This window comes from Acanthaster planci, linkage group LG02 (genome assembly GCF_054643075.1).
Source record: "Acanthaster planci isolate LZ-2023a linkage group LG02, COTS_SCS, whole genome shotgun sequence".
NCBI classification, from domain to species: Eukaryota; Metazoa; Echinodermata; class Asteroidea; order Valvatida; family Acanthasteridae; genus Acanthaster; species Acanthaster planci.
Window position 1 is genome coordinate 29745444 of NC_141778.1, and position 25216 is coordinate 29770659.

At 42.6% G+C, this 25216-nt stretch overlaps 2 protein-coding genes across 6 annotated transcripts in view; one reads left to right on the forward strand and one right to left on the reverse strand.

Annotated features, from left to right (window-relative positions):
- The window catches only part of ddx11 (DEAD/H-box helicase 11), a 31535-nt gene extending 26468 nt beyond the window's left edge, over positions 1–5067 (reverse strand). Inside the window, exon 1 of one of the 2 annotated variants that reach the window (XM_087132567.1) lies at positions 4887–5067. The gene's annotated coding sequence lies outside the window, so the exon portion shown is untranslated. The remainder of the gene's footprint in view (positions 1–4886) is intronic. The other variant, XM_022231017.2, reaches the window with a different exon arrangement.
- Positions 3–25156, forward strand: ncdn (neurochondrin). 4 transcript variants are annotated; one of them, XM_022231022.2, is made up of 18 exons: positions 3–139; positions 10173–10348; positions 11418–11517; positions 12407–12554; positions 13253–13401; positions 14101–14228; positions 14498–14557; positions 14684–14756; positions 15845–16014; positions 17093–17278; positions 17691–17806; positions 19353–19608; positions 20320–20446; positions 20607–20690; positions 21135–21293; positions 21890–21988; positions 22896–23007; positions 23280–25156. In XM_022231022.2, exons 2-18 carry the CDS (start codon positions 10193–10195, stop codon positions 23329–23331), a joined length of 2175 nt encoding a protein of 724 aa, XP_022086714.1. In that variant the 5' UTR covers positions 3–139; positions 10173–10192; the 3' UTR covers positions 23332–25156. The 4 variants fall into 4 exon arrangements, with proteins under 4 accessions (XP_022086714.1, XP_022086712.1, XP_022086711.1 ...); XM_022231020.2 differs by lacking the exon at positions 3–139 and adding an exon at positions 1734–1869; XM_022231019.2 differs by lacking the exon at positions 3–139 and adding an exon at positions 5370–5556.
- The last annotated feature ends 60 nt before the right edge of the window (positions 25157–25216 follow it).

Sequence of the window (25216 nt, forward strand, 5' to 3'; positions counted from 1 at the left end):
GATGATATATGCACATGTATTGAACTTTTGAAAAGACCTGCAGAATGAAAGTCAACTTTATCCACAATTTTTTTTTTTACTTTCTGCAGCACCAGATCCTGAGTATTTCACCACAGTGCAGTGAATGGCCTACGTGTAGGTATGTACCTTAAATGGCAACATGTCCATGTGGTTACATTCCCTGCGATGCAGGCTGTCTGTTTAATATGCATGCATGGGTACATTTGGACTTTTTTTGGGGGGGGGAAGGGAGCCAACTTCCCCATAACCATACATTGGTCTGACTGGTAGGGATTTCCCTTCAGGATTTCCGACAATGAGTGAATGTGCACACCATGGAAAGTGCCCGGGGCAATTTATATTTCTGGCGACATGAATGAGGAATTGAACCTGCGATGCATGACACCAGTGAATTGTCCAAAATGCTTTAAGTGCAGTGACTGTCTGGTAAGATGGGTTTCCAGCAAAAACACTTGCTTGGATACTTTAATAAACAGATTGGGAGACAGCGGAGGGGCCCCACTTGTTTGTTTTACTTAGATTACATTCTAGACTAATAAGCCATTTGCGAGTTAAATTTGAATAAAATCTGGTGCACTGAGTTATCCGACTGCACATAAACATAACGATTTGAATTCCCCAGACTAAAGACACTGTTTTACCTCGTGATTCGGGGCAAGCTTTCGCACATGAACTGGTTCCTTTGTGCCCTTCTTATTAAGAACAGTGTATTGTTGCAAGGCGTCTCTTATGTAACTAAGCAAAGCTTGCCCTGAATCACCAGGTATAGCAAGGTATTCAAGCCACCAAAATAATAACTGGTGACAATCCAGCCTGTTGTGCCCAAGATGAAAACAGAAACACTGCATGTACATCAAGAACCATACATCTTGGAGACAGACACACAACAACTTCAAATCAATGCAAATTCTCTTTCAGGGATGCGCACCTGTTGGCAGTAAGTTGGATTTCATCCTTGTCCTGGGTCTGGGGGGGGCAGAGGGAGAAACAAACTGGATTTTTTTTCAAGGAACAACTGTTCCAAATCTTCCATCCATAAAGAGTCCTATTAACCTCCCCCCCCCGCCTTCTTACATGTTGGCACTTTCCATTCCTTAGAAAAATTCAACAGATTTGAAATTAAAAAACAAAATAAAATTGGCAACATGTCTTGCGGGGAAGGGGACCAACTTGTCCCTCTACCAACCCCCCCCCCTGAATACACAATGGGAGGCTTCAAGACACTTGGTAGAAGCAGACAAACTGGTCCTTTTCCAAGCTTGTGCACCAGCCCAAGATTACTAAGCATGCCCACAACTGCCCGGGCATGCCCAGAACTGGCAAGAAGGAGCGGGGTGTCTGCCGCCACTGAGCATTTCTAAAGCCTCGCCCAAAACTCATCAAAGATATGTTCAACATCAGCTCATATCTCCAAATTCCAAAACAGCCTGTAGGCCTACATGTACACGTATTTAAAATCTGCAAGACAAGCATATTGCACAGGCAGAAATGACACCTGTTGCCCACATTCACCCATTCTGTGCACAAAGACGGGAAAAGGGGTGCATATGTTGGCATCTGACTGGCACAAAGGGGGACGTACATGTAGATACATGTATGTACCCATTCTTCTCCTGGGCTTCAACAACATGATCAAATGTAGGTCCCAACCACCCCCCTTCCCACAGTGGCACAACCCATGAATGCATTCAATTCAAATAACATTCAGCAATGTACAATGTGCTGTCGCCAGTTTACACTTCGACAACCAAAGCATGGTATTCATAATTCATAACATGAAATGATACGGGTATGAACGCTCCCGCGCCAACATCACATGATCAACACAAGAGCTGACAAGAAGAACAGGTAAGTGAGACGGCACATGCATATTATTTGTAACAAATGTGCAGATTATTCAGGGCACTCACACACTTTTAGGCATTAGACACTCCGAATCTCCTTTTTAACTTCTATAGAATCTGCCTACTTTTTTTAAACAGTTGAGGAAAGCAACAGTTGAACAGCTGGCTGACAGAAATCAAATAGGCTTCCCTGTACATTCTATTAATGCCTTCAACTTCATGACTCCCCAGAAAGTGTTAAAGGGCCCCAGTCAAAAAATTGGGAGGAGACACCAGTTCCCCCCCCCTGGTTCAGCCATCAGTGTCTTTGATATGTGTTTGCTTTTGTAAAGGACGGCAACTAAACATGTGCACTGTGGCCTTGGCACAATCACAGTAATTTATATTCTTACTCACTTACTGAGTATCACTGATCACATGTTTTTGGGTGATATATTTCAAATCATTGGTTATCTTGATCAATTTTTGATGAAAAAATAAAGTGTAGTGAGAATAATTTCGGCAACGAGGAAGAAAAAAACACTGAATTTATAGCCGCCACATTGAGCGAGCTTGAGCGCCTGGCAAAAAGTACCCACAATGCTCTGTGCATCATTAACTGTGATACCATGTGACAGATTTCCTTCACTAAAATCTGTGCATGGCCATTAGCCCTTCCCAGCGTCCTGTTCGGGTGCTGGGTGACGAGTGAAGTGTGTCACGTTGTGTTGTGTTCAAGGTTGAGCAATGCAATCTTCACTCATCACCCAGTACCCATAAAAACTATCGATAAAAAATGCAGTACTCAAATTTTTTTCTCAAGTACAAGGGTCAAGTACCGAGTAGGAGGGTCAGGTATGCCCAAAATCCGAGTACAAGGAATCCAGTCCAGGCGCAATTAATTTTTGAGTACTGATATTCAAGTACAGGTCGAGTACTTTGGCATACTCGAGGGGATCAGGTCAACTCGGATCCAAACCAACTCGGACCCAAACCAACTCGGACCCATGCCAACTCGGACCCAGGACCAACTGGACCCACGCCAACTCGGACCCAATACTACCTCGAATCCACGACCATCTCGGACCCACAACCAACTCGGACCCACGCCAACTCGGACCCACCTCGAGTCAACTCGGACCCACTGAGTCTTATGGTTGCACTACACCAAATACTTTTTGTGAAAGAAATACTCTGCATCGGAAACTATCAATCCCAAATTTGGGATTTATATAAATAATTCTATGATCCCTCGTGATTACGGCCCGTCTTATTGTAAAAAATAAAAAAACATGGGATCACAAAATATTAATGATGAGCTTGCGAGCAGACATACGCTTCAAAACTGTCTCCAAGTTTAAGACAATAGGAAATACTCCACATTTTTATTTTAAAATGATCTGATTTGTGTAGTTCGAAACTGCCAACCTATTTGCGTTTTTGGACACTCACTTTAGGCCTGCATGGATGAATTCCTCCATCTGCCTAATTTTTGCCGGTACTCAGGGGGAGGGGGGGAATGGGGCAAGGTGGAGGTGTACGACTTGCCAGGCCAAAAAAAATTGAAGAGCGAGGTGGCCGGGGGGGATAACAGCATGAGACATTATAAAAGATCAATGTTCGTGGTATTGATGTACATCTGCAGTATGTGTTGTACGCATGCAGCATCTCTTATGTTCATCAGACTAGGGCCTATCTGTGGCTTTTATTGCAACAAAAACTTTGGGGGCTGTTTGGCGAAAGTTTATTCGATTTCTTCTGGTGATCTGGGGTGCCAAAAAAAACTTCTGAGAAAGAGCGTCAATGATTTGGTACTGTCAATCACACTCCAAAAGCTGCTCCCATTGGTTGTCCCAAGCTCCCACTCCCCGATCACAGGGTTTCAAGAATGGAAGGTGACAAAATCTGATATCAAATCTAGTCCTCACGGTACGGTTTTCAACCACCATGCCTGTTCAAACTCGAAAACGGAGAAGTTCTGGGAAGCCTGTGTCACTGTTTCCCTGCATTACGTGTAGAGAGGACGGTACATCTTGGCAGCATGCAGTGTAAAAGTGTCATTTACCAAATGCTAAAATCTAAATGTGGACAAAATAAAAATTTTCAAAAAGTAAATCACGCTCCTGGGGTTGGGTCCGAGTTGACTCAGGGTGGGTCCGAATTGGTCGTAGGTCCGAGTTAGTATTGGGTCCGAGTTGGTTGTGGGTCCGAGTTGGTCGTGGGTCCGGGTTAGTATTGGGGCCGAGTTGGCATGGGTCCGAGTTGGTCGTGGGTCCGAGTTGGCGGAAGCGACTTAATACTAGCCCGTGAAACCTGGTGCGCTACTTTTTTTCAGTAGCTGGGGTGACCAATGATTCATGAAGAGGGGACAATGCGATACACCATTTGAGACATTTCAAAAACGGAATCCATTACGTCGCTTCGATAGCTTAGTTGGTAGCGATTTGAACTACAGATCCATAGTCCCTGGTTCGAATCCGACCCATTTGTGCTATTCATTTTCCAATTTTATCATTGTGTTTGGGATTTCCTTTTTCAATTGATGCAGAAACAGAGTCCAAGCATGAACCCTCTAAGAGTCTTGAGAAAAATAGCAGACCAGGTTTCACGGGTTAGTATCTAGTCACTTCCCGAGTTGGCATGGGTCCGAGTTGGTTTGGGTCCGAGTTGACTCGAAACCTACTGCAGTACCAGGCAGTAGTGACCCCAACACTGTTATTTTCTAAGCAGCTGGTTGAATATTTTCAATGCTAATTTGACATTTTACTTAAGGCCTACTAGGAGTAGCTAGGACATGCTATCACTCTTCTGAATAGGCCTGCAGTGCAAGGGAAAAGTAGCGAAATCCGTGTGCCGTATATGCCTATATAGATCGGGGACCCCACAGTTCTGGGGGTACATGTGTGTACCTCCGACAAGGAACAGACCCAGAGTAGAGAATGCTTGCTTGTCATGCCTGTAGGCCTTACCCCTGTTTTTGTGACCAAAAACATAAAAAGTGAAATACTAATTCACGTCGCTAGATATGCCGATTATACTAACCTGCTGGCAGTGCTTGTCTGCTAATAAAATGCAGCAGGCACGGTTTCTCAGTCTGCTGACGATGATCGTGTGGGTAAACGACATGTACAACCCCACGTGTACATGACGTACTGCAAAGCGTACAATATACATGTACACATGTACAGTACATGTATGTACACTGTATTTATGTGCACATGTAAACGAAAAAGCGCGCGCCCGTCACGTCAACATGCTGTTAAGACTATACGATTTGAAGGGTGAGAGAGTCATTATTTTCCAAAGATGTAATATATTTGTGTCATTATTTCCTTCATAAGCACTAACATTAAGTATTAACTTTCAAAAATCCTTTTTTCAATAAACAAAGTTCGAATAAAAGGAAGCACTCTGGTTTGGGGAATACATTTATACATGCATATTTATTTATGCCTACATATGTATTTAATGGTATCGTCCGAGAGCATCACAGGTCGTTGGGTCGTTGACTGTCTGGGAAATTTAGACTGGTGCTAGACGTGTAATAAACGCATCCAAATAGCAATGGATATGTCAAGGCCTATCATCAGTGAGCCATGGATTGCTATCGCTTTTCATCAGCGATGATATTCTTGCTCTTTGCGGCTTTCTTTGCGTGGATTGTGATCACTTATCTCAACAGACGACTGTTCGGAGCTCTGAACGATCTCATGTATGTAGGGTTACCTGATGGTTGTTCAGACAGCGATTGTTTTCCTTCAACTTGAAGTTCAAGTTTATCGTGACATCAGTGATCAATGTTGTTCATCATGTTCATCGTGGCCGACTTTTAAATTAATCATTACCTCGTGGGCGTTAAACTCCTCATTTAAATTTTAGCATGTTCAGGTGATTTGGCTCAACCATATCACCAATAGTTTTCAGATTGCGTGATTCCATCTTTCATGTGTCTTTCACCTCTTTTTTTCCAGACCAAAGTATAAGTATTAGCAGTAGTACTACTTAGGTCACTTGTCATCACAGTTTTTCACTAAGAGACAATTTGACCCCAAATCATGATTTTTTTTCAAGTTTTTGTTTTCTGGGCAAAATCAACTAGGCTCTGCAATGCCTGCAACTTGATGTAATCGTTTTTTTACCAAATCTAGTGAAATCACCCAAATCGCAGTGATCCCTTTGGCGTAATATTCAACAAAATGCATTTTTGGTTTTGGCTTCCATAGATACAAAGTTGGCAAAAGATCAAAACCGTAGGTAAAACTGGTTTTGTAGTTTTCCCGAAGAGACAATTTGACTCCAGAAATGTATACAAATGCAACAATGTTGCACCTGGCACACGTGCTATAGCAAGAGCGTGTACTGTGTGTGCCACTTTACTATCCTGTTTGTTTACAAAATAAACAATTTGAATCAACTTGTAGAAATATTAGTTTTGTAGTTTTGTGTCATGTGATATCCCCTCTTTCATGGAGTAGCATTGGTGAATTTAAAGGAATGCTAAATTCTACGACATTAAGCATTTGAAAAAGAGACCAACTTCAAATGCGATTTTCTCAAAACCTATGTTTTGCAATCCCATGAGAATATTGTCTCTTCGTGAAAACTGTGACGATATGCTCTAACTAGGCCTAACGTCCACAACCGTGTAGTTTGAGGGATATTTGCCAGGTCCCTTATTTTGCCACTTCCTGTGGAAACCAATCAGACTTGACAATATATGTATAGGGGAAAATTAGAGACTTGCCATACTGGCGACTGTACAGTTACAAATGCTAATTCTGTTGGTTTTTTTTAACCTGGTCATTACGGTACAACTGTCAGCTTGAAAACGGAACATGTTGAATAGGCCAATAAATATAACATCGTACTGGACTCTGATCCAGAGATGTGCACAGAACAAACACAAGGATTGCATCCTTGCACCCTAACAATAGTATCAGTCCCAATGATAACTGGGACTTTCCCAACTGTTGGACTGGCCCAATTATGAGAGTTGTAGAATCGAGTCACTTTACTTGGACTTGAGTCAGGCTGGAGTCACTATTTTTGTCACTCGTGACTTGTATCAGTGTTTGACTTGTGACTTGACTTGGACTTGCACGTGACGACTTGTTGCCAACACAAGTCAGAAAACCACTCAATCGAACCCATTAAAGTTTTAAATTAGGCCTACCAACTTACACCTTGCATTCTCAAGATAATCAGCGTAAGACTTCGTTCAGCCCTCAACTTCTACTTTGGTCTTGTCTGCCCAAGGCCACCTCTGAATCACTTGGCTATAGCTTGAAATTGTGTCACTCAACTTGACTTATACTTGGACAAAAAGACTTGTGACTTGCTTGTGTTTGGACCAAATCTGACTTACGACTTGACTTAACCTGTGATCAAATGACTTTTGACTGGACCAAATGACTTGTAACCTGGCTTAAACTTGCCAGAATTGACTTGCGACTTCACTTGGACTTGCAAAATTGACTTGCTTCCACCTCTGCCAACTACTGCACAGAGTGCCAGTGTGTGCCATTTCATTTCATTTGTATCAACAACTCATGCAGAAACAAGTTTTATATAGGCCTGTAGATAATGCTAGGTTGTCATATTTTGGATGAATTATGTCGGGGGTGATGTGAGCTAGACTTGGAAAAGCTTGAAAGAAATTTTTTATAAAAATGTGCCGACCATAGTGGAGGAAGCCCAGCTATTGCACTGTAGTTGGGACTGTCTCAATTATGGTAGAGACAGATGCTATAGTTGGGGCATAACAGCATCTTGATGACGTTATGCCACAGCTCTAACATCTGTCCTGACGGGACATGGTGTTTTGAGGTCGTCTGGCTTTCCTTAGCCTGTTTTTCCTCTTAATTTTCATAAAGCTAGAGGCATCCTTGGCTTTAAAAGTTCTACCCCCAAGGGCCTGCTGCTCTATGGAACACAAATGGAGTGGTCAGTGTTCGAGTCTTGTGCAGCACCAGACGCATTGTTCTAGGGGGAGCTTTCCCATACCCTTGGCTTGGTATTTTGTGTTAACCAGAGTATTAACTTCAGTTAGTGTGATGACAAATCAGTTCGAGGTTTTGAGCTCATTGACACCTGGTCAACAGAATTACACAAGACTCCCTTAAAGGGGATGGACCATGCTGGGAAGATTTGTTCTAAAACATGCATGGACACATAAAACAAACATATATATAACAAGAAAGAATATCGGCATAAACTAAAAATGTGCAGAAATATGTTAGAATTATAGTTTTCACGACCCTATTTCACTCCCTTCTGGGAGCAAAAGCTAAACAACATCCGTCTGGTACAGAAAGTTGTCTGAAGAAATTCCCAAGAATCGTGACGTCATTGGACAGAATCCTTTATCCGGTGACTGTTTACTGTTACGCAACAACGCATCGACATGTACGTAATGTAGCAGCATTAGCGTGTGCAATCATGTGAGACTCAAGCGATGATAATCTCAGCATTGGTGCTTTTTCCAATCATGACAGCAATCAGTTGTCAGGTTCGTCTCATTCATTTGACGAAGAAAGCAACATTGAAGGAGCTGATGAGGCACAAGAAATATTGCCTTATCAGTTCCAACTAGAATACACTCAGGAAGAGATTTTGCAACTCAAGGCTGTTGACCACAGGGTTGGCGGCAACCCGGAGGATCGACAACCAAACACTGACTGGTCATGATTTTATTTTTTCCTGTACCATTATCAAAATTCGTCTCTCTGAAAAGACGTAATTGGCCTACCATTGGCTATAGCTGTATAGTAGAAGTATTTTTTTGTCCATGGTTATAGGCTAGCCTACTTTGTCAAACTTGGTGTTCCATTCCGACAATTTTTTTCACCGTGCACTGCGAGTCACTTAATTTGCTTGGCATTGATGTGTCACGTGCGTGACTACCTGCGGCATTAATTGCACCAGAAAATAGTCCGCGTGTGCCAGTGCAATATAGGCTGCATCTGAATGTCTTGTGTAGAGCTAGGTCTAGGTCTTCACTCTATTAGAAATGCGTGGAGACAAGTAGACAATAGACCTAGCCGTAGCTCTTGAAGCCCGTTTCGGACACGGCCATAGTCCCATTTTACATCGTTTACACGTAGTGCATGTATGGGTGTACATGTACTTGTCGTTACTGGTACGTGTACATACATGTAAACCTGCACACGTATTGGGGAATTTTGAGTCCTCGTAAAAATCTAACCTACAGTCGCTGGGATGAAAAGTTGCTTGGGAATCTACTTAAACTGCTCTCCGGGAATTGTTTTGACTGCCACAACAGCCACCGACAACACAGTTTATTGGCATTCTTTCAAAAAGCAGAATTCACTACAGACGCTATCCAAAACAAAATGAACGTGACGCGTCAAGGTTAATAGTTGTCCAATAGCTGTGCCCTGTGTTAAGAGCTAGAAGAGCATAGGAAACAAGACCAAATGTGGTTGACTTGACATGTACCAGTTATGTACCCAACTACACGCCAGAGCAAAGAATGTTATTCTTGTCTGGAGAGTCGAGTCCGTCCAATGACGTCACATTTTTGCCAAGATTTTTCTGCTGCCCTCATCGACCGATTTCGATAAGTTTTTCTGCACAGAGCTCAGGCGGAGACTGAAAATAGCACAAAGAAATGCCAATTTTTGCCGATTTAATGACATAAAAGCGGGGTTTATCCAACTTACTGTATATAAGATGGTTAAAAACTGTCATATAACGTCCATTTAACCCTACATGGCCCATCCCCTTTAAAAATTTCTAATATCACTAAGAGAAGGGATGATTGAATTAGGGCTCAATCAATCCAAAGGTAGAGGAAACTGACAAAGTGATTTTGGACGGTATTAAAGAGCCCACATCAGGGTCAAATTTTAGTCAACAACAACATCTAGTAGACCAAAGGGGAGCCTGACCCCCCCTCCAAGCAGTAGCTGTACGGACTACCGTGAGCTACATCAACTTGGTGTTGTTGCAGATGTAGCCATATAAAGTAAGCTGTTACTGAATATCCAGGAGGCTGTCGACTCATCAAATTGGTGATTCATCCGCCTGTCTACCCATTGGTTAAATCCCCTGTGTCAGTCCCCTGTGCCAATCCAGTTCAGTCTGTCAACAATATCTGTCTGTGGACTGTCTTAGGACTTGTCAGTTGCAGAGTCAACAATCGAGACATTTTCCGGTAATTATTGTTTTGTGTTAACGACGCAAAACCTTTCCAATAGCCAGAGAGTACAGCAGGCCCAGCTGTATTGTTGGAACTGTTTCCAAACTCTTCTTTTTTTTTCATGTGTTGCTTCGTGCATCAGTAAGTCTCAGTATTTCCATTTCCAGGGAAAAGACTGACTTTTAAGATGGACCCACAAGCTGACATGGACAGTGTGGAAGTGGATTCTGGTGGGGCTAGCACAGCCAGCCCCACCCAACCGATGGCAGAGAAGGTGGACACTTGCCTCCAGGCACTGGAGAGGGCTAGCTCTGACAATGAGGTCTTTGCTGCCCTCCTGTTGGTGAGATTTCCGTGGCCTTGACCACATGGCAGCGGCTGGGAATGATACATTATGCATGTACATGAGCATGAGTGGAGCGCAGAATAATGTAGCGCGTCAGTGTCCCAGACGCCATGAGGCTAAAGGCCTACATTATTCTGTGTTCCACAAGCGTGAGTGTTATAACAAATTTATCAAACTTGATGTGAAGTAAAGATTTTGTAGGGGCCTGGGTGTTAATAGCACTCTGTGTTGAGTTAGTATAGCACATTACTTCTGGTTTGATATGAACCGTGCAATAGTTATATATTGCATTGTTCATTGCCATGGATTGACCAGTCAGAATTGAAAATTCAAGTTTGATTGAATTCAAGTTTACCTATGCAAATTGGCTTGCAGCTTCATGCCTTTCTCATAGAGACCTGTTTTATTTCTAGCTATACACAAGTGATTTGAATGCAGCCAATAAGGTTTCAACCTATGTTTTGAAAGATTTTTTTTAAGGTTTTTTTGTTTTGGTTTTTTTCATTCTCATATAGATATTAACACTTTGAACTCCACTATGTGTGAAACTGTTTTGCCCATTTCTTTTTGGTTAATTGTACCGAAAAGTAACTTTTTGAAAACCTTTAGAATTTATATGCTTTTCTTGATATATGAAGTTACTGTTACTGTGATGTAATGAGACATTTTGTATGTAATGCTTGAGCAGTACCAGCCTTCTGTCATGAACCAAACAAATCACTCAAGTAAAACAAACTTCAGACAGGAACATTGGTCAAAAGGTTGGAGAAATATCTTGCTTACGTGACTGGAATATTGTGGTTTCTTCCTGTGATCATATACTTTTCCTCATGAGTATGCAAAGCCGAATACACTCCAAAAGTTTTCCCTTCATATTGGCAAAACAAAGAGACGAATTTTGGAATTTCATAAATCGCATTGTATGAACCCGTTAAGCCCTGTACTTGCCCACATGGGTGGCTGATAATGTACATACATGTACATCACTGAATTCTATGCATGCAGCCTTCATCACATTATTGAAAGCAACCAATTTCTGAATATATGAGGTCAATTTATTTAACAGGTGGCCAACGTCGTTCAAGCAGAGACGACGGATGCTGCAACCAGAAAGAGAATTTTTGATGCAGTAGGGTTCCAGTTCATCAACAGACTTCTCAAAGCAGGTACGGTGACTGAGGGTGTGCGGTTTTTTCTGGGGGGGGTTGTTCATTTGTTTGTTTCCGATTTGATATTTCAGTTGTAGCAGAGCTTACTTTGCAGCTACAAAGGCTCTTTCTTTGCAGGGAATTGCAGTTGTCAAGGATGTGAAAATTCAGCTCTTTAGCTGATCTCAGCTTTATTTGTTTAGATGTTGACCCTGAGTTTTAGCTTTTTTGGATACCTAGTCTGTACAAAAGTATTGGAACTTTTAACATTTCACCTTTTTGCTAGCTGTTTTCACCTGTGAGTTTAACTGGCCGCTCACACCCCTGATTTGTATTAGATAAAAGGATAAATACACTTGGAACACTGGGACCATTTGACGTTGTTTAGTTTGAAGGTTGTTAAACTGTTATGTATGGAAGTGATCTGAATTGTTAACCAACTACAGTGCAATAACAGACATCAATATATCAACCAATCGGATATACCGAACATGCCCATGGCTCCACAGCCCTTACTCCATATCAAAATAAGTGAACCTGAGTGCAGCTGTTTATGGGCTGTGGGTTCGCTGCCGTTCAAAGGGAAACGAGAAAACCAGACAACTTGTCAGTTGCTGTCACAGTACCTGGGGAGTTCTACACAACCCATGGGGAATTGGGAGAACTTGATTCCAACTCAGTAGAGATTATGTGCGCATGATATGTGAAGTCGGCAGAAAAAAATGTATAAGCCAGCCAGTTCTTTCACAGAGTGGAAGTAAGTTAAGTTTCGAAATCACTGGTTTCAAATTTTTAGAAGCGAAACGGCATGGGAAGAAACGGACTAGTTGCTTTGAAAATCAAACATCTAAAAATTGTTCCTGTTTTTATTTTAAATTTGTTTTTTTATTCTGCACCCACTTTCCAGCTGCTAAGCCGGAAAAAAAGGAAAGCGGCACGTACCGCAGTCTGGCCGTCACTCTACTGGGTTGCTTTAGTACGTCGCCAGAGTTAGCCGGTCACTCACAGATGGTCAGCAAGATACCGGTGCTGATTGAAGTCATCCAGGGCGCCAGGTGAGTTTACCCGTGTATGCGAGTGTATGCGAGTAGGCAAACTAGGGTGAGATACCCAAGTGCGACAAGTCTTGCACAATTTAGTTGTATATTTTTTCCTCTTATATTCAACTCTGATTTTTTCCCAAACCGACAAATATATTTTGATACCATTAAAGTTATCACTGTATAATAATGTTGATTTGACCAAGAAACCTTGATACTAATTACATTCAGAACTTCATTCACTCACAAAAGAGACTGCTATGCTGTTTCCACCGTGCAAACCTTCAAATTATGTTTATTTATTATTTAACCTATTGTCCATTGTTTTAAATCAGCCATATCACCTCAATTGTGATAACTTGGCATATGTTAAGGTCTCCTTTTTAGCACATAAGCAGCAACCAAAAAATAGGATTTTCAAAGTCTGTCTTAATTTTAATTTCTTTCCAACATTGTACTTCAAACTTTTCCAGCTACACAGAAAATGTAATTCTGTTGGGATTTCTGAAATGAAAGTGCCCCTTATGGATCGATGGTCTATCACAAGAATGTATATTTTGTCTTATTTTCTTCAAGTAGACTGACTTGTTCCGGGAAAAAGTCTGACTTTTGCAGATATAAATTTTGCAGTTATTGAATTAGCACAGATATTCAGTTTATACCCGCTTTTCAACCGAATCAATAATGCAGATGTTTTTGGATTCAACTTGCAGGGCATCGCTTCAGGATGAAGAGAAGCAGACAGTCGACGATGCCTATCAGATACTGGTTACCATGGCGATGGAGGAGTCACCAAGGAAGGCCCTGTGTTGTCCGGAGGTCATCTCTGTCTTGTGTGGGACAATGGAGGGCAGGTTTTATGGTATGCGTATGGTACCAACTTTGCTAAAGATTTCCCTTTCAGTAAATGCAGATCACTCGTAAATGTACAGCTTCGAATGAGCCCTGCTACAAAACAGTTTACAGGGTTCCCGCGGCCTGGAAAAGTCATGAAAAAGTCATGGAAATTTGTTTTCGTTTTCCAGACCTTAAAAAGTCATAGAATTTTGTAAAAATGACTTAAGACACAAAAAAGTCATGGAATTTTTCAAACGCCGTTTGTGATTTCTATCATCAGAAATAAATGCATAAAATGCAGGGTTGTATTCAGCACTTTAAGAGTCCGAATAGTCCAAGAAATCACGTTATTGGGTCATGGATTTTCGTAATACGGTCATGGAAAAATCATGGAATTTCATTGTCCTTCAGGTGCAGGAACCCTGAGTTTAGGATAGTTGGCATGGTTGGGTTTAAATGGTGAAGGTATACAGCTATCATTGCAACAGCGGTCTAAGTAATGAACAGCATGCCCACAGTTCTGTACTTCATTTTATGGCATTGTGCTCTAATTTCTTGTATTAGCGTTTGCTTCAGTTTTTCTTTATGTTGAGCAGAATCACATGATTGCAGCCTTTGACCTTTGACCTGTTTTCCACCTGCTTGTACATTTCTCTGTTTGATTAAAAAAATCTAATTTTTATCCTATTGTGTGGTATACATTTGCTTCACTGTTCTTTTGCAGGCTGCGATAGAGCCGAAGAGCTTTTATTGTTGTTACTTCACCACTGTGGCCAACACGTTTGGAGACTCAACAAACCACAAATAGATTCGTTGGTCCACAAATTAGCCAGCCAGTTCAAAGAGTGCCAGGTGAGTTTCTTTCAGGTTTTCCTTGGAAGATTACTAGTTTGGCATCACGCCCACTGCACACGTCAGGCGTGCACATACCAGTTCACATGCATGTGGTGCAGACTACATTCAACCATTTTTCAGCTGAATGTGCACAAAAACCTCTGCATCTTCACAAAATGCTCAGTTGAGCCTCATTTTTAAATTTGGCTGTAAATGCGGTATTATGTTTGTTAAATTAATTCCTTGAAGGTTGGGTACAAATGATTACATTCCATTTGTCTCCACAGGATGAGTCAAAGTTCCAAGTGTGCGAAGTTCTGGCGCGACTACTTTTTGCATGCAGTTCAGTAAGTATGAAATATTAACGGTCAAGTAAAACATTTTATACCACATTCCATTGACTGCTGTTTCTTTTACTACTGAGCTCGAGGTTACCCAAGCTCTCAACACTGGCACCCTGTTTTTCACTCCAGGTCCCTATGGAGCAATCAGAATGGAGCCAGCTGGTTTTCAAAGGCGTCAGTGATATTTTAATGAGCAAAGTTGGTGAGTAGCATTATATGTCTTAATCCTCCTATGCTGAAGTCACTCTTTGGGTCACTTGGTAAACACCTCAAAGAAGCACAGCTGTGTCGTGTTGTGCACTGCACCAACTGTCCCCCACAGGAATATCAGATTGCACTTTTGTGCTGCCCAACAACTGTGCTTCACTGTTTCATGTGCATAATTGTGGAGTAAACCAAATGCAGTGAAGAGGACTGCACAAAAGACCCTGGGTCATTTTGTGCTGGCAATCTACTGTGTACACACTGAACCTGTGCATGCTTGAGTTCCATATAGAAACTACATGCTCACCAGTGACTGTGGGCATTTGTGCACATTTGTGCTGTAAAACCATAGGAGGGTTAGTATGTGAAATGAACCCAATGAGAGCTTGAAGCTGAAGTTTGATATCAGAAAAGATTTGTTGTATTTTGAGGGCTTGCGTTACGTCCGTTTGAGCTGGTTGGGTTTTTTTAATGCTATTTTCAATAGCCTGATGATTTAACGCCAAGTTCTGACATTGGGAGTAGTGCAGAGACTTTGACATCATATCTGTACCCAAGAGGCTACATTTTCTTACAAAACCATGACCAAAATGCTCTTCTGCCGAACATGTATATCACAATTGCACATGTGATTCAAAGATACAAGGCATTTGCACATGTGCATAAGCATTGCGCTAAAACCAGGCGGCGCGGCACAGAAACAAGGTGACAGTACGTAAGTGTTGTGTGTCTCTTAAAGTTAAGATGTACAAGGAAGGGCTATTCCCATGTTGGCACTAGTGCACATGTGTCATGCACTCTTCAGTTGAAAGCCCTTGTGCATTTTGGCAAGTCAGTAACGCCACATGGTTCCAACGGGCTGCACACAAGAGTGGCGCCACCTCAGTAATGGCTTGCAAAGCCATGTCCGAATTATTTGGCACAAGACTGCGATTTGTGGCTGCGGTCACTTCCCATAGAGCCGTGTGGGATTTCAAGCCGCAGCCAAGTAATTTAGACACTGCCTGATTCTAGTCGTGGGATTAGTGTCAGTACCAGGCGCCTCTCAACGTTTGTATGGTCACGATTGCTTCTTGATTCCTTCAGCCGAGAAGCAGCGGGACCCGGCGCTGCGGCTGGCATCGCTCATGGTCGGCCACTTCGGTATGAGCTGGGCCCTGGGCCCCGGTCACGCGGACAAGAAATTCCTGCTGCTGCTGATCCACATGGCCTGCGTGGAGACCAGGATGGCCCTGGAAAGCCCCGACCACCAATATGTGAGTCCAGTCCCAAAATTCTTGACTGCAGTGATGTCACACTTGCGTATACTTTACACCCAAGGGACATTGTGGCACTTGAGGGGAAGTTGAGGTGCCATGCAACCTCGGGGGATGTAAAAAAAAAAAGTTATTCAACTCATGTTCCCCTGTCACAGCGGTCAAGTAATTTTCAGGGAAACAGAGTGCGGGGCACATTCAAAAAGCTGAAGCTTGTGTTGAAAATGCCCTTAATGAAATTGCGACGAAGAAAAAAGCAATTGATCAGCGATGAAACAAGAAATGAAAGACTACAAAGACGAACATATAAAAGAAAAAATTTCACGCTTGCTACATTCCCAACGCTCTCTTAGCTGCCTGGGGAGTGTTCAGCTGAATGCTGCCATTTCAGGTATGTGCTCTCACAGGTGTTTCTGTATATATTTTTGTTGAAAAGAGGGAGAAAGAGACTTGCCCAAGATCACAACATGTAAACCAGCCACTGGATTCGCACCCTCTGCCCCTGCGTTCGGGAGTCACAAAACCAGGGCACCAGGTCACATTGCTCCTGTGAAGGCCTCTTAAGGACCGTGAGCTTCGTGTTCAGATGGGAGGTTATAGAAATGGTCTATGATTGGGTTTTTTCCAACGAGGCTGATGCCGTGTGCACATTTTCAGAAATTCAAAATGGTGGTACGACCATTTTTGTAAACTTGGCATGCCACAGTGAAGTGGTAAAACATTGGGTTTAAGTCTCACCAAACTAGGTGTGGCACGTTGCTCCCACAGGCTTTTCAAAATGGCCAAATCTGTCAAAAATATTAATTATAAAGATGAACAAAGAATTTTACTGGAGTGGGATTTGAACAGTTGGAACCGTACCGTATTCTGCATTCCAAAGGCCGCCGGTTCGAATCTTGCTCCAGTCCAATTCTTTGTTCATCTTTATAATCATTTGTAAGCACCTAGTCAGTTTCCCGATATAGTCACCTAGTCAGTTTCCCGATATAATTTGTTTCATGAAAAATATTATTTCTGAGTATGAAGACTGTATTTCAAAATTTTCTGAAGTTTGTAAATTCTTTTCCCCACTTCCCAGACATCTTCCAAGGAGTCAGTGCTGGTGTCTTGCTTCAGTCTCTTGGAGCAGTGCATTGAGTACTTGACCTGTGGCCCCACGCTGGACCTCGATGACAGACAGGTAGTGCAGCTGCACACCGCCATGACGGGTGCATTCGGCGCCGTTATGCACTACTTACAGGGAGCACAGTTTGACAAGTCCTGGGTGAGTAGGCCAGCTTTCTCCTCAGAAACGAACAGTGCAGGTCGTACACGTCAATGGTTTGCACACGTGCGGCACTGAATGCAACCAGTTTTTCATTGAGACGGTGAGATTGTCCAGCTTTGCACGGAAGACCTGAAGCATTTCACCTGGTAGCAACGCATCCGAGCACCGTTCATGTTGGCCTCATTTTCACTGTTGAGGGGTACTCGTATGTAGATTCTGTACTCTGTTTGACCACGGATTGAAAGTCGGCAAGCACAAAGAACAAACTTAAAAATCTAACAAAAAAATTAATAGGAATGTAGGTTCCGTAATGGTTCCACTAGGTTCTAGGCCAGACATGTCAAAACAAAGTACCATTTCCATTGTTTAAATCCTCGGCTATTATTCTGCCTCTCCCCCCCCCTGCCAGCCTGATCAGCCATTAGTAGTCGCTGCCGTCAGAGTTCTGTGCGTGTGGTTAGCCGAGGAGACCACGGCTCTCAAGGACCAGGTCTACCAGCTCTTGCCCTTCCTCATCAAAGTCGTGTAAGATAAAAAATGCTTGATGTTGCAAGACACCATTCTCAGGCATGCAACTTTTCCTCAAATCAGCTGATATCCTCGTTTTTCACTTCACACTTGTGCCATTAGAAATTGAAAAACACTATATAAAGTCTTGTAAAGGTTGGAATTTCCTTGTTTTTTCTCCAAGTTCCATGCCTGAATTCTGTACCATTAGATTTTGCCTTTTTGTACTTCAAAGCCCAATAATTGGTATGTTTCTTGGAGTGTTCTCAAACCTAAAAGAAAAGGGCTGTCTGCACTTTGCTTAGATTTGCAAGGCAACGTAAGTGTTGCATCAGTTTTATCTGTGAAGCATGCGACGTGTGAATATGCTGGAAGTATATGAATAGTGCATTGTGTATGTCACCGGTTTTGAAGATATGTTGATATTTTTGTTTGCATTTGTTCATGAGACTTTGTTTGGTTGTTTCATTCCACGTCTGGCAGTCATATTTCTATTTGATGACAGATGAAGGCATGATATGGTCACAGATATTCAGCAAGCTGGACTGAAAGCATGTCAGGCATCTACATACTGGTTCAGCTTCACACAAACGATATTAACCACTTGATGCCGGGGCATATTTCAATGTTGATGATGCTGGGCAGGCATGACTATCATTTTTTTCGGTTTCAAAATCCTTCAAAAATTCATCATTTCATTTAACGGTGGTTTATAGCCTCACCAAGTAATCTTTAGGCACTACTCTAAGTTGACAGGTGGCCTTCATTGACGCCCGAGTATTTCAGCCAGGCCTGCAGCCTTGTAAACAGAGCCCAGATTGTGCGGTGTTATAGAACTTTCTTTTGTTCACGACCTGGCTCAGTGCACTGCTGACCTCTTTTCAATAGGGGCCAGATTAGCGTGCAGCGGTGCTGTGTGGCTCATCGCTGGGGTGGTGGAGCGCTTTTTGTCCCCGGTGGTAATCCGCTCGCTCTCAATGCCCCAAACCCTGGTATACGGTTTCAAAACAAGGCTGGATTATCACCACTTTTCAGAGTGAAAAATGTTGGTAACGCCCAGCAGCCTGGTCTTTTGTTCGGAGTACGATCTTTTGTTACAGGGCCCTGTTTCCTTTGTCCGAGTTCAGAGACCCCGGCCACGCATATAAACCATACGTCTCCGATCCTGGAGTCCTCGGCAGAAAGTGGTTAAGCAAGTTTCCAGATTTAAACAACTCTTATTCCACTTTGGCATTTGCTGTTACCCCATAGAAATTTGCCATACTCCTATAATGGGTATGAAATGCTGACCAGCTTGAAAAGCAGTCAGTTAGTTTCCTGGAACGAAGATAACGAACACACTGGCAGATACATTTTTGGCAGAGTTGGACTGAGAAACTTGTGACTTGTCTTTCTTTGGACCAAATGTTTTGTGACTTGACTTGTGACTTGACCAAATGACTTGTGAAGTCATGGACTTGGACTTGCAAAATCTGACTTGCTGTCAACTCTGATTTTTGTCGACTCGAGCCACCAGATTAATCAAAGCAAATTAATCTTTCTTCAAACCTTTCAATTGTGACAGTGAAAAGTCCTTCAGGGAGGTCTCCAATTCTAAACACCTGGCCAGTGTTGCAGCAGCATCTACTGCACCTCAGAGCCTAAGGAGTTTTGCCTCCACAGACCTTCTGCGTCTGCTTCTACCAGCCCTGTGCCACCTCACAGCCGAGGACGAGCCGAGGGCCAGGCTGGTAGAGGAGGGAGGGATAGAGCTGCTTGGGGAGTGCTTCAGCTATCACTGGAAGAGGTTTGTGGATGGTGACGAGGATGGGGATTCCGAGGTGAGTCTGTCTGCCTTGTTAGTTTGTTGATGGATGATGCGGTTTGTAGAGGAGGGAGGAATAGAGGTTCTTTGGGAATGCTTCAGCCATAACTGATGAAGACAAAGAAGAGGATTTAGAGATGAGTCTATCCATGTTGTCTGTTGGTTGGTGGGTTTTTCTGTTGGTTTGTTTGGGCAGGAGAAAGAGGTTTGTGAATGGAGATGAGGATTTTGGAGGTGAGCCTGTCCTTGGGTTGGTTGGTTGCGGTTGGTTGGAAGGCTGGTTCATGGGTTTGTTGGTGGGTGGCTTTTTGGAGGAGTGCGATAAAGCAACTTCGAGAGTGCTTATATAATCACTGGATGGAAGCAGTGCGTGGATGGAGACAAGAATGGGGTTTCAGATGTAGGTTGGTATTGTTCATTGGTGGGTGGGTGGGTTGGTTGGTTTGTGAAGGAGGAAGTGAGAGAGATGCTTGAGGAATGCTTCAGCTTCGCTGGATGCAGTTCATGGATGGAGATGAGATTTTGGATTCAAAGGTAAATCTGTCTACATTCTTTTTGTTGGTTGATGAAGTAGTTGGTAAAGAGGGGAGGAATAGATCCGCTTGGTAGTATTAATGAACTACATCTGTCAATTCTTTCAGAAGTTTGACCACCAGTTTTTATAAAACTAGTGTTGGATACAGTGTTTACATAGCTTTTAAGATGTCTGCCCAATCTGCACTTGCAGATTGCCTTGACAACGCTTTGCAGTGTCTTCCTGAATGTGACCCTCCAGGATGCAGAGGCCGTGCAGAGACACTCGACGGTCTTCAAGGAGCTGCTGTGTCTACTAGCATCTGCCCTGGCCCACACAGGTACATCGCTTAAAATCCCGTCCAAATCAGCCATCCAGTGACAGATTTCAATGAAACTTGGTATGGCTACAGTGCCGACATGTGTAGTACATTGGTAATTTTCAAATTTGTAAACAGAGGTTCCAGTATATGATCTGTATCATTTCAATTTTTGTTTCAGTTGTTAAGACAGAGCATCTCATTCTGTCGTTCAACTTTGCTGTTCTCGGATTAACCCTACTCAGAACATTGGCAAACCATACAGGTGAGTACAGAAACAAAGTCAGTTTGGGATGTCTCTACGTACAGTGCATTTGAGAAGGTAGTAAACTGCAGTAATCTCTTGGTTGTATTTAAGTTATCTGGTTCATCAAGGATTCATTTTATTGATGTGCTGCTGACACTGACAAGGCTCCGGAGTGTGGAACATATTGGCTTAACAGACTTTGACACCAGCCAAAGTGCAGTATGATATGCATTGTGCACAGTTGGTATCCCTCTGAATACTGTTTGGCAAGTGTCTGTTGGCTAAATTATTTCTCTTGAGTTTCGCTAAATCCAAGCCACGCACCGCAGTGGAGATTAAAATTAACATATACATCTCACTTCCGCTGTGTCATCTCTTGCTACAATCTTCTTGAACACATGAACATTTCAAATAAGTGACCCTGAAGCTGGTAGTCATACTGTGGTGTTATTTTTTCCACAGATGTCCAAAATTTGTCGGCAATCAAAAAATTTGTTGGCCGGACGCTGGACCTGTTCAAAGCCTCCTTCCAGGTCACCGGTGACAACGTGCATGAAGTATGTGAGGCATACCAGCCATACTGGGCCGACGTAAATGAACTGTGGCTTCTCGGCATACAAGGTCAGCACCGTTCCATCTAAAATTTTACTGCTTTTTCAAGTAATCACATTTGTGTGCATTCTTGTCAGGTGTCTGCATCAGGATTGTCTGTGCAGATTTGTGTCAACACTAAGTCTTTGACAGTTGGTCGCAGATGTGTGATTTGATCAGTCAGTTCCTGATGTAGAAGATTCTCTGCATATTGGGATTACCCTTTCCAGTGAGCATCGTACATAAGTCCTGTCTTGACAACTTGTGTGAGAAATTTTCACCATGATGACCTCTGTCCTTCTAAAATACCATTGGTAAAGGGCAAAACGCAGAATTTACGTCTTCCCGAGCCCAAAATCCTATCACGGGTGATTGGTGTTCAACAATGCATTTTGGCGATGACCACCGAAACATAGTCAGTAGGGGCACAGGGAAAGGTCACTACGCCCATGATATGATAATACTCGGGACTGATGTTCTTTAAAATGTTATGAAATGGCGTACATTACAGGATAGTGGAATGGCTGATTTGCTCGGACATTATTCAGATCTGAAACCCCTCCCGAGATTTGTTTGAGGAAAATGAGGATTTTTACTGCATGATGTGATCACTCTTGTCTTGGCAGTGTTATCCGAGTGTCTGATTTGCATACCCTGGCTTCCATCCACGTGTCTCCAGAGCGGCTATTTGCAGCACATCATCGGGCTGCTCAAGATTGTTGTCGGTAATGCCTGCCAGGCTATTAACATACATGAACTACATGTGCAGCAAACTGTCATGACTGTTTCATAAGGAATCATGTTTTACGTCTGGTAACTCATGTTCCCAAGTCGTTAAACGGTCTGAGACTCGGAAGAACAGGTTTAACAGAAGAAATACAGCACTTCTAAAACTCGGAGCTTCTTCAAGTTACTTATTTTCAGTGTACTGTGCACAAGAGGGGGGTTTACAACGTATTGAACCAAAAGAGGTTAAAAGTTTGCCGTATATCATCAGAAAAGTCAGTATGTTTTGTTCGACAATGTTGACAATGCGGTACCAGTTTTATTTTTAACACTCGTAAACAGAGTCAAACTTGTTAACCCCTTCCGGCCGAGGTTCTTTTGACCGTGACTGCTGGGCTGCAGTATGCAAAGCTCTGTCCAGCAGCAGGCCCACATTGAAACCACAGCTGCATGGTGAATAGAATGTATGTGTTTTCAAGATGTATTTTTGCGTTGGGGAGATGTTAATTATATATATAACGGTTTTGCCCTTACCCAACGTATATTAATAAGCACTGTATGCTGAGAATGTATGTGTGGTATGCACTAATCCTCACACAAACCTGCGGCTGTGGACGGCTCCCGGGATGAAGGGGTTAAGGGAAAACAACTAGAGTTAGGTTTGTGTCAGTGATCGTGCTCCTATTTCCAAAGCTTCATTGTGGTACTAAAAACAAGGGATGAACAAAGTTTGAAAAGTAGCTTTTCAGAGGCAAATGCCTTATTATGCTCTGCATTGTAAACCACTACAATTTGAGAATGTGTTTATTTTGTCCTAAATCCACAAAACACGACCAGTCTCACGCTGTTGATAGTTTCAGTCTCGGGTGCTTGTTTTTTTTTTCCCTCTACCTCACTCTTATTCAGCTGAAACAGTGGAGGAGGAGACTATCATTGTGTACAGCGCCCTCTTGGGGTCAGTTGCAAAGACCGAAGTGGCCCCCCAGCTGAAGCAGATGGGAGCAGTGGACATTGCCAGGTGCGCTCATCGAAAAACATTGCGACTTCATGCACCGAAAGCTAATATAAAATTTTGAGCAGTGGCATTTTGATACAACTGCTATGGGCATCGTTGTCACGAAATTTCGACCCCAACGACATTGTTAGGTTTTCATAATATTGCTTTTGGAAGTCAGTTGTGCCAAAAGTCAGTCAGATCCTGTTTGTGCTAATTAGAAGTTGCATGAAATGAAACTGCCTGCTTGTAATTTTCATAGCGTCAATCATACGTGTGCTTTGCTTTCCTCGCAGGAAGTTTAAAATGGAAGAGCTTTCAGTGAGTTTGCAGGTGGACCCCAGGTGATGGATTGGACCCAGACTATGGATGAACAGATGCACAGTGCCTAGTTACATACAAGGGGCCTGTCTGGCCTAGGTCACAAAACCCATACATGAGTACTGTGGTGCTTTTATCCTTCAGCAAGCTACTTTACTGCAATTGCCTCTTTCCACCCAAGTGTATAAATTAAAATGGGTGTCTGTGAGGAGAAAGAACGGACTGCACAGATTGCAGGCTGCTGTGGAAAATATATCTCATGGCCTGATGAACAGGGGTAATAATCCTCTGTGCATATTAAAACTGCTATATTAGAATAACTTAACACACCCAGTAACATGAGCACCCATCAATTTTGTAAGATACCCAGAGAAAGGAGGACCGTCATTGTATTAGACCAAGATTTCTCTGGAGTTTGCATAGTCCACCTACTATTGTGTAATTCAACAACCAGAATTAGAAGCCATAACTGCGATGGCGCAATGCTCGTGGACAGGTGGTGCGCATGCATCAAATGCCTCTTCGACCAGTAGGGTGTCGTGATTTGCCAATTTGCCGCATGTCAAGCTGACGGATGTGCGCATTAGTGTCAGTGCCACTGCACTTTTAGCATCTTGTTGGATTAGTCTGTAGCAGTTAAACCACGCAAATTTTGCAAACTCCAAACCCAAGAACTAGTTATTTTTGTGTACCAGTTCTATATGAGACCTCCATCAGCTTAAAGCACTACCCACTGGGGGCGCTAATAGTCCACTCCATGGAATCAACATGGAATTCCCTGTGGCCCTGCTGTTGCTGTGTTGTGAATGCCCGCACTGGTTCTACACGCAGAGTACCAGCATCTCTGGTACATCAGGACAAAAGTGTAACTCGGCAGATTTCAAACCATAAAATGTAAAGTAATTCAAAAGAGGACACGATAATAATTAATCCAATTTATGGATAACACAGCACGTGGTCTTCTGTAAAATTGTTGGTAATGGTGTCCTTTTTGATGGTTTTACTCATGCATGTACAAGTTGTGTTATTGTAACAAGTTGGAAAAGAGTGAATTCCTCACAGAAATTAACTGTTGGAAATTGACGAACCACAGAATATGCTAAGAGGTCTTACAATACAAGTTAACAAAATACTATGTACATACATTTTATAGGATGGCAACTAAAAAATTTTAAAAATTTAAGACTGAACAGTCTGGCTTTTAGCTTGTGATTATGTTAGCTTGGGTCGTCAGTAATGATTCTGGCTCTGTGGACAAACCTGCCCTAAAAATGGCGTTTAAGTGAGAACAGGTTTTTTTTATCAGACGATGGTAGCTGCGAGTCCAATGTGTATACGCGCTCACCTCACAAGAACACATAGGCCGAGTTTGGGCGGCTTGTTCTCGTATGTTCACGAACAGCTCAATTTGTTGTACTTGGGTCAGCCACTTAAACGCCGGGAATGTACAACATTCTTCCAACATTTTGAGGTTCACCAGACTTTATTTACAGCTTAAAGCTTTCACCAATATACTTAATATACTCAAACTCGGACCAGTGAGTGGAGGACCAAAGAATTAGCCCATCCACCTCAAGCAAAAGCACCTATATCGTTTAATGTCCTATCATAAGATCAAGCATTAATTGAGCCAGACAGTTCTTGGACCAGTTTACTGCTGTGTAAATTATTGTAAACATAAAATGTAGCTCTGATTTTACCCGTTCGGTAGAAGAAATTTGCCAGATCAGGCCAAAACTTTCCCCCTCTTCCTTTTACCACCTTCCATCAGCGCAAGTGTGAATGTTTCAAACTGTACATGTATTTCATTGTGTGAAATAAACATTAAACCAATGGCAAGTCATCAATTACAGCTACCCTATCACTGATGCTTCGCTTTATGGTTTTAAGATTAATCATCGATTCGCACTTT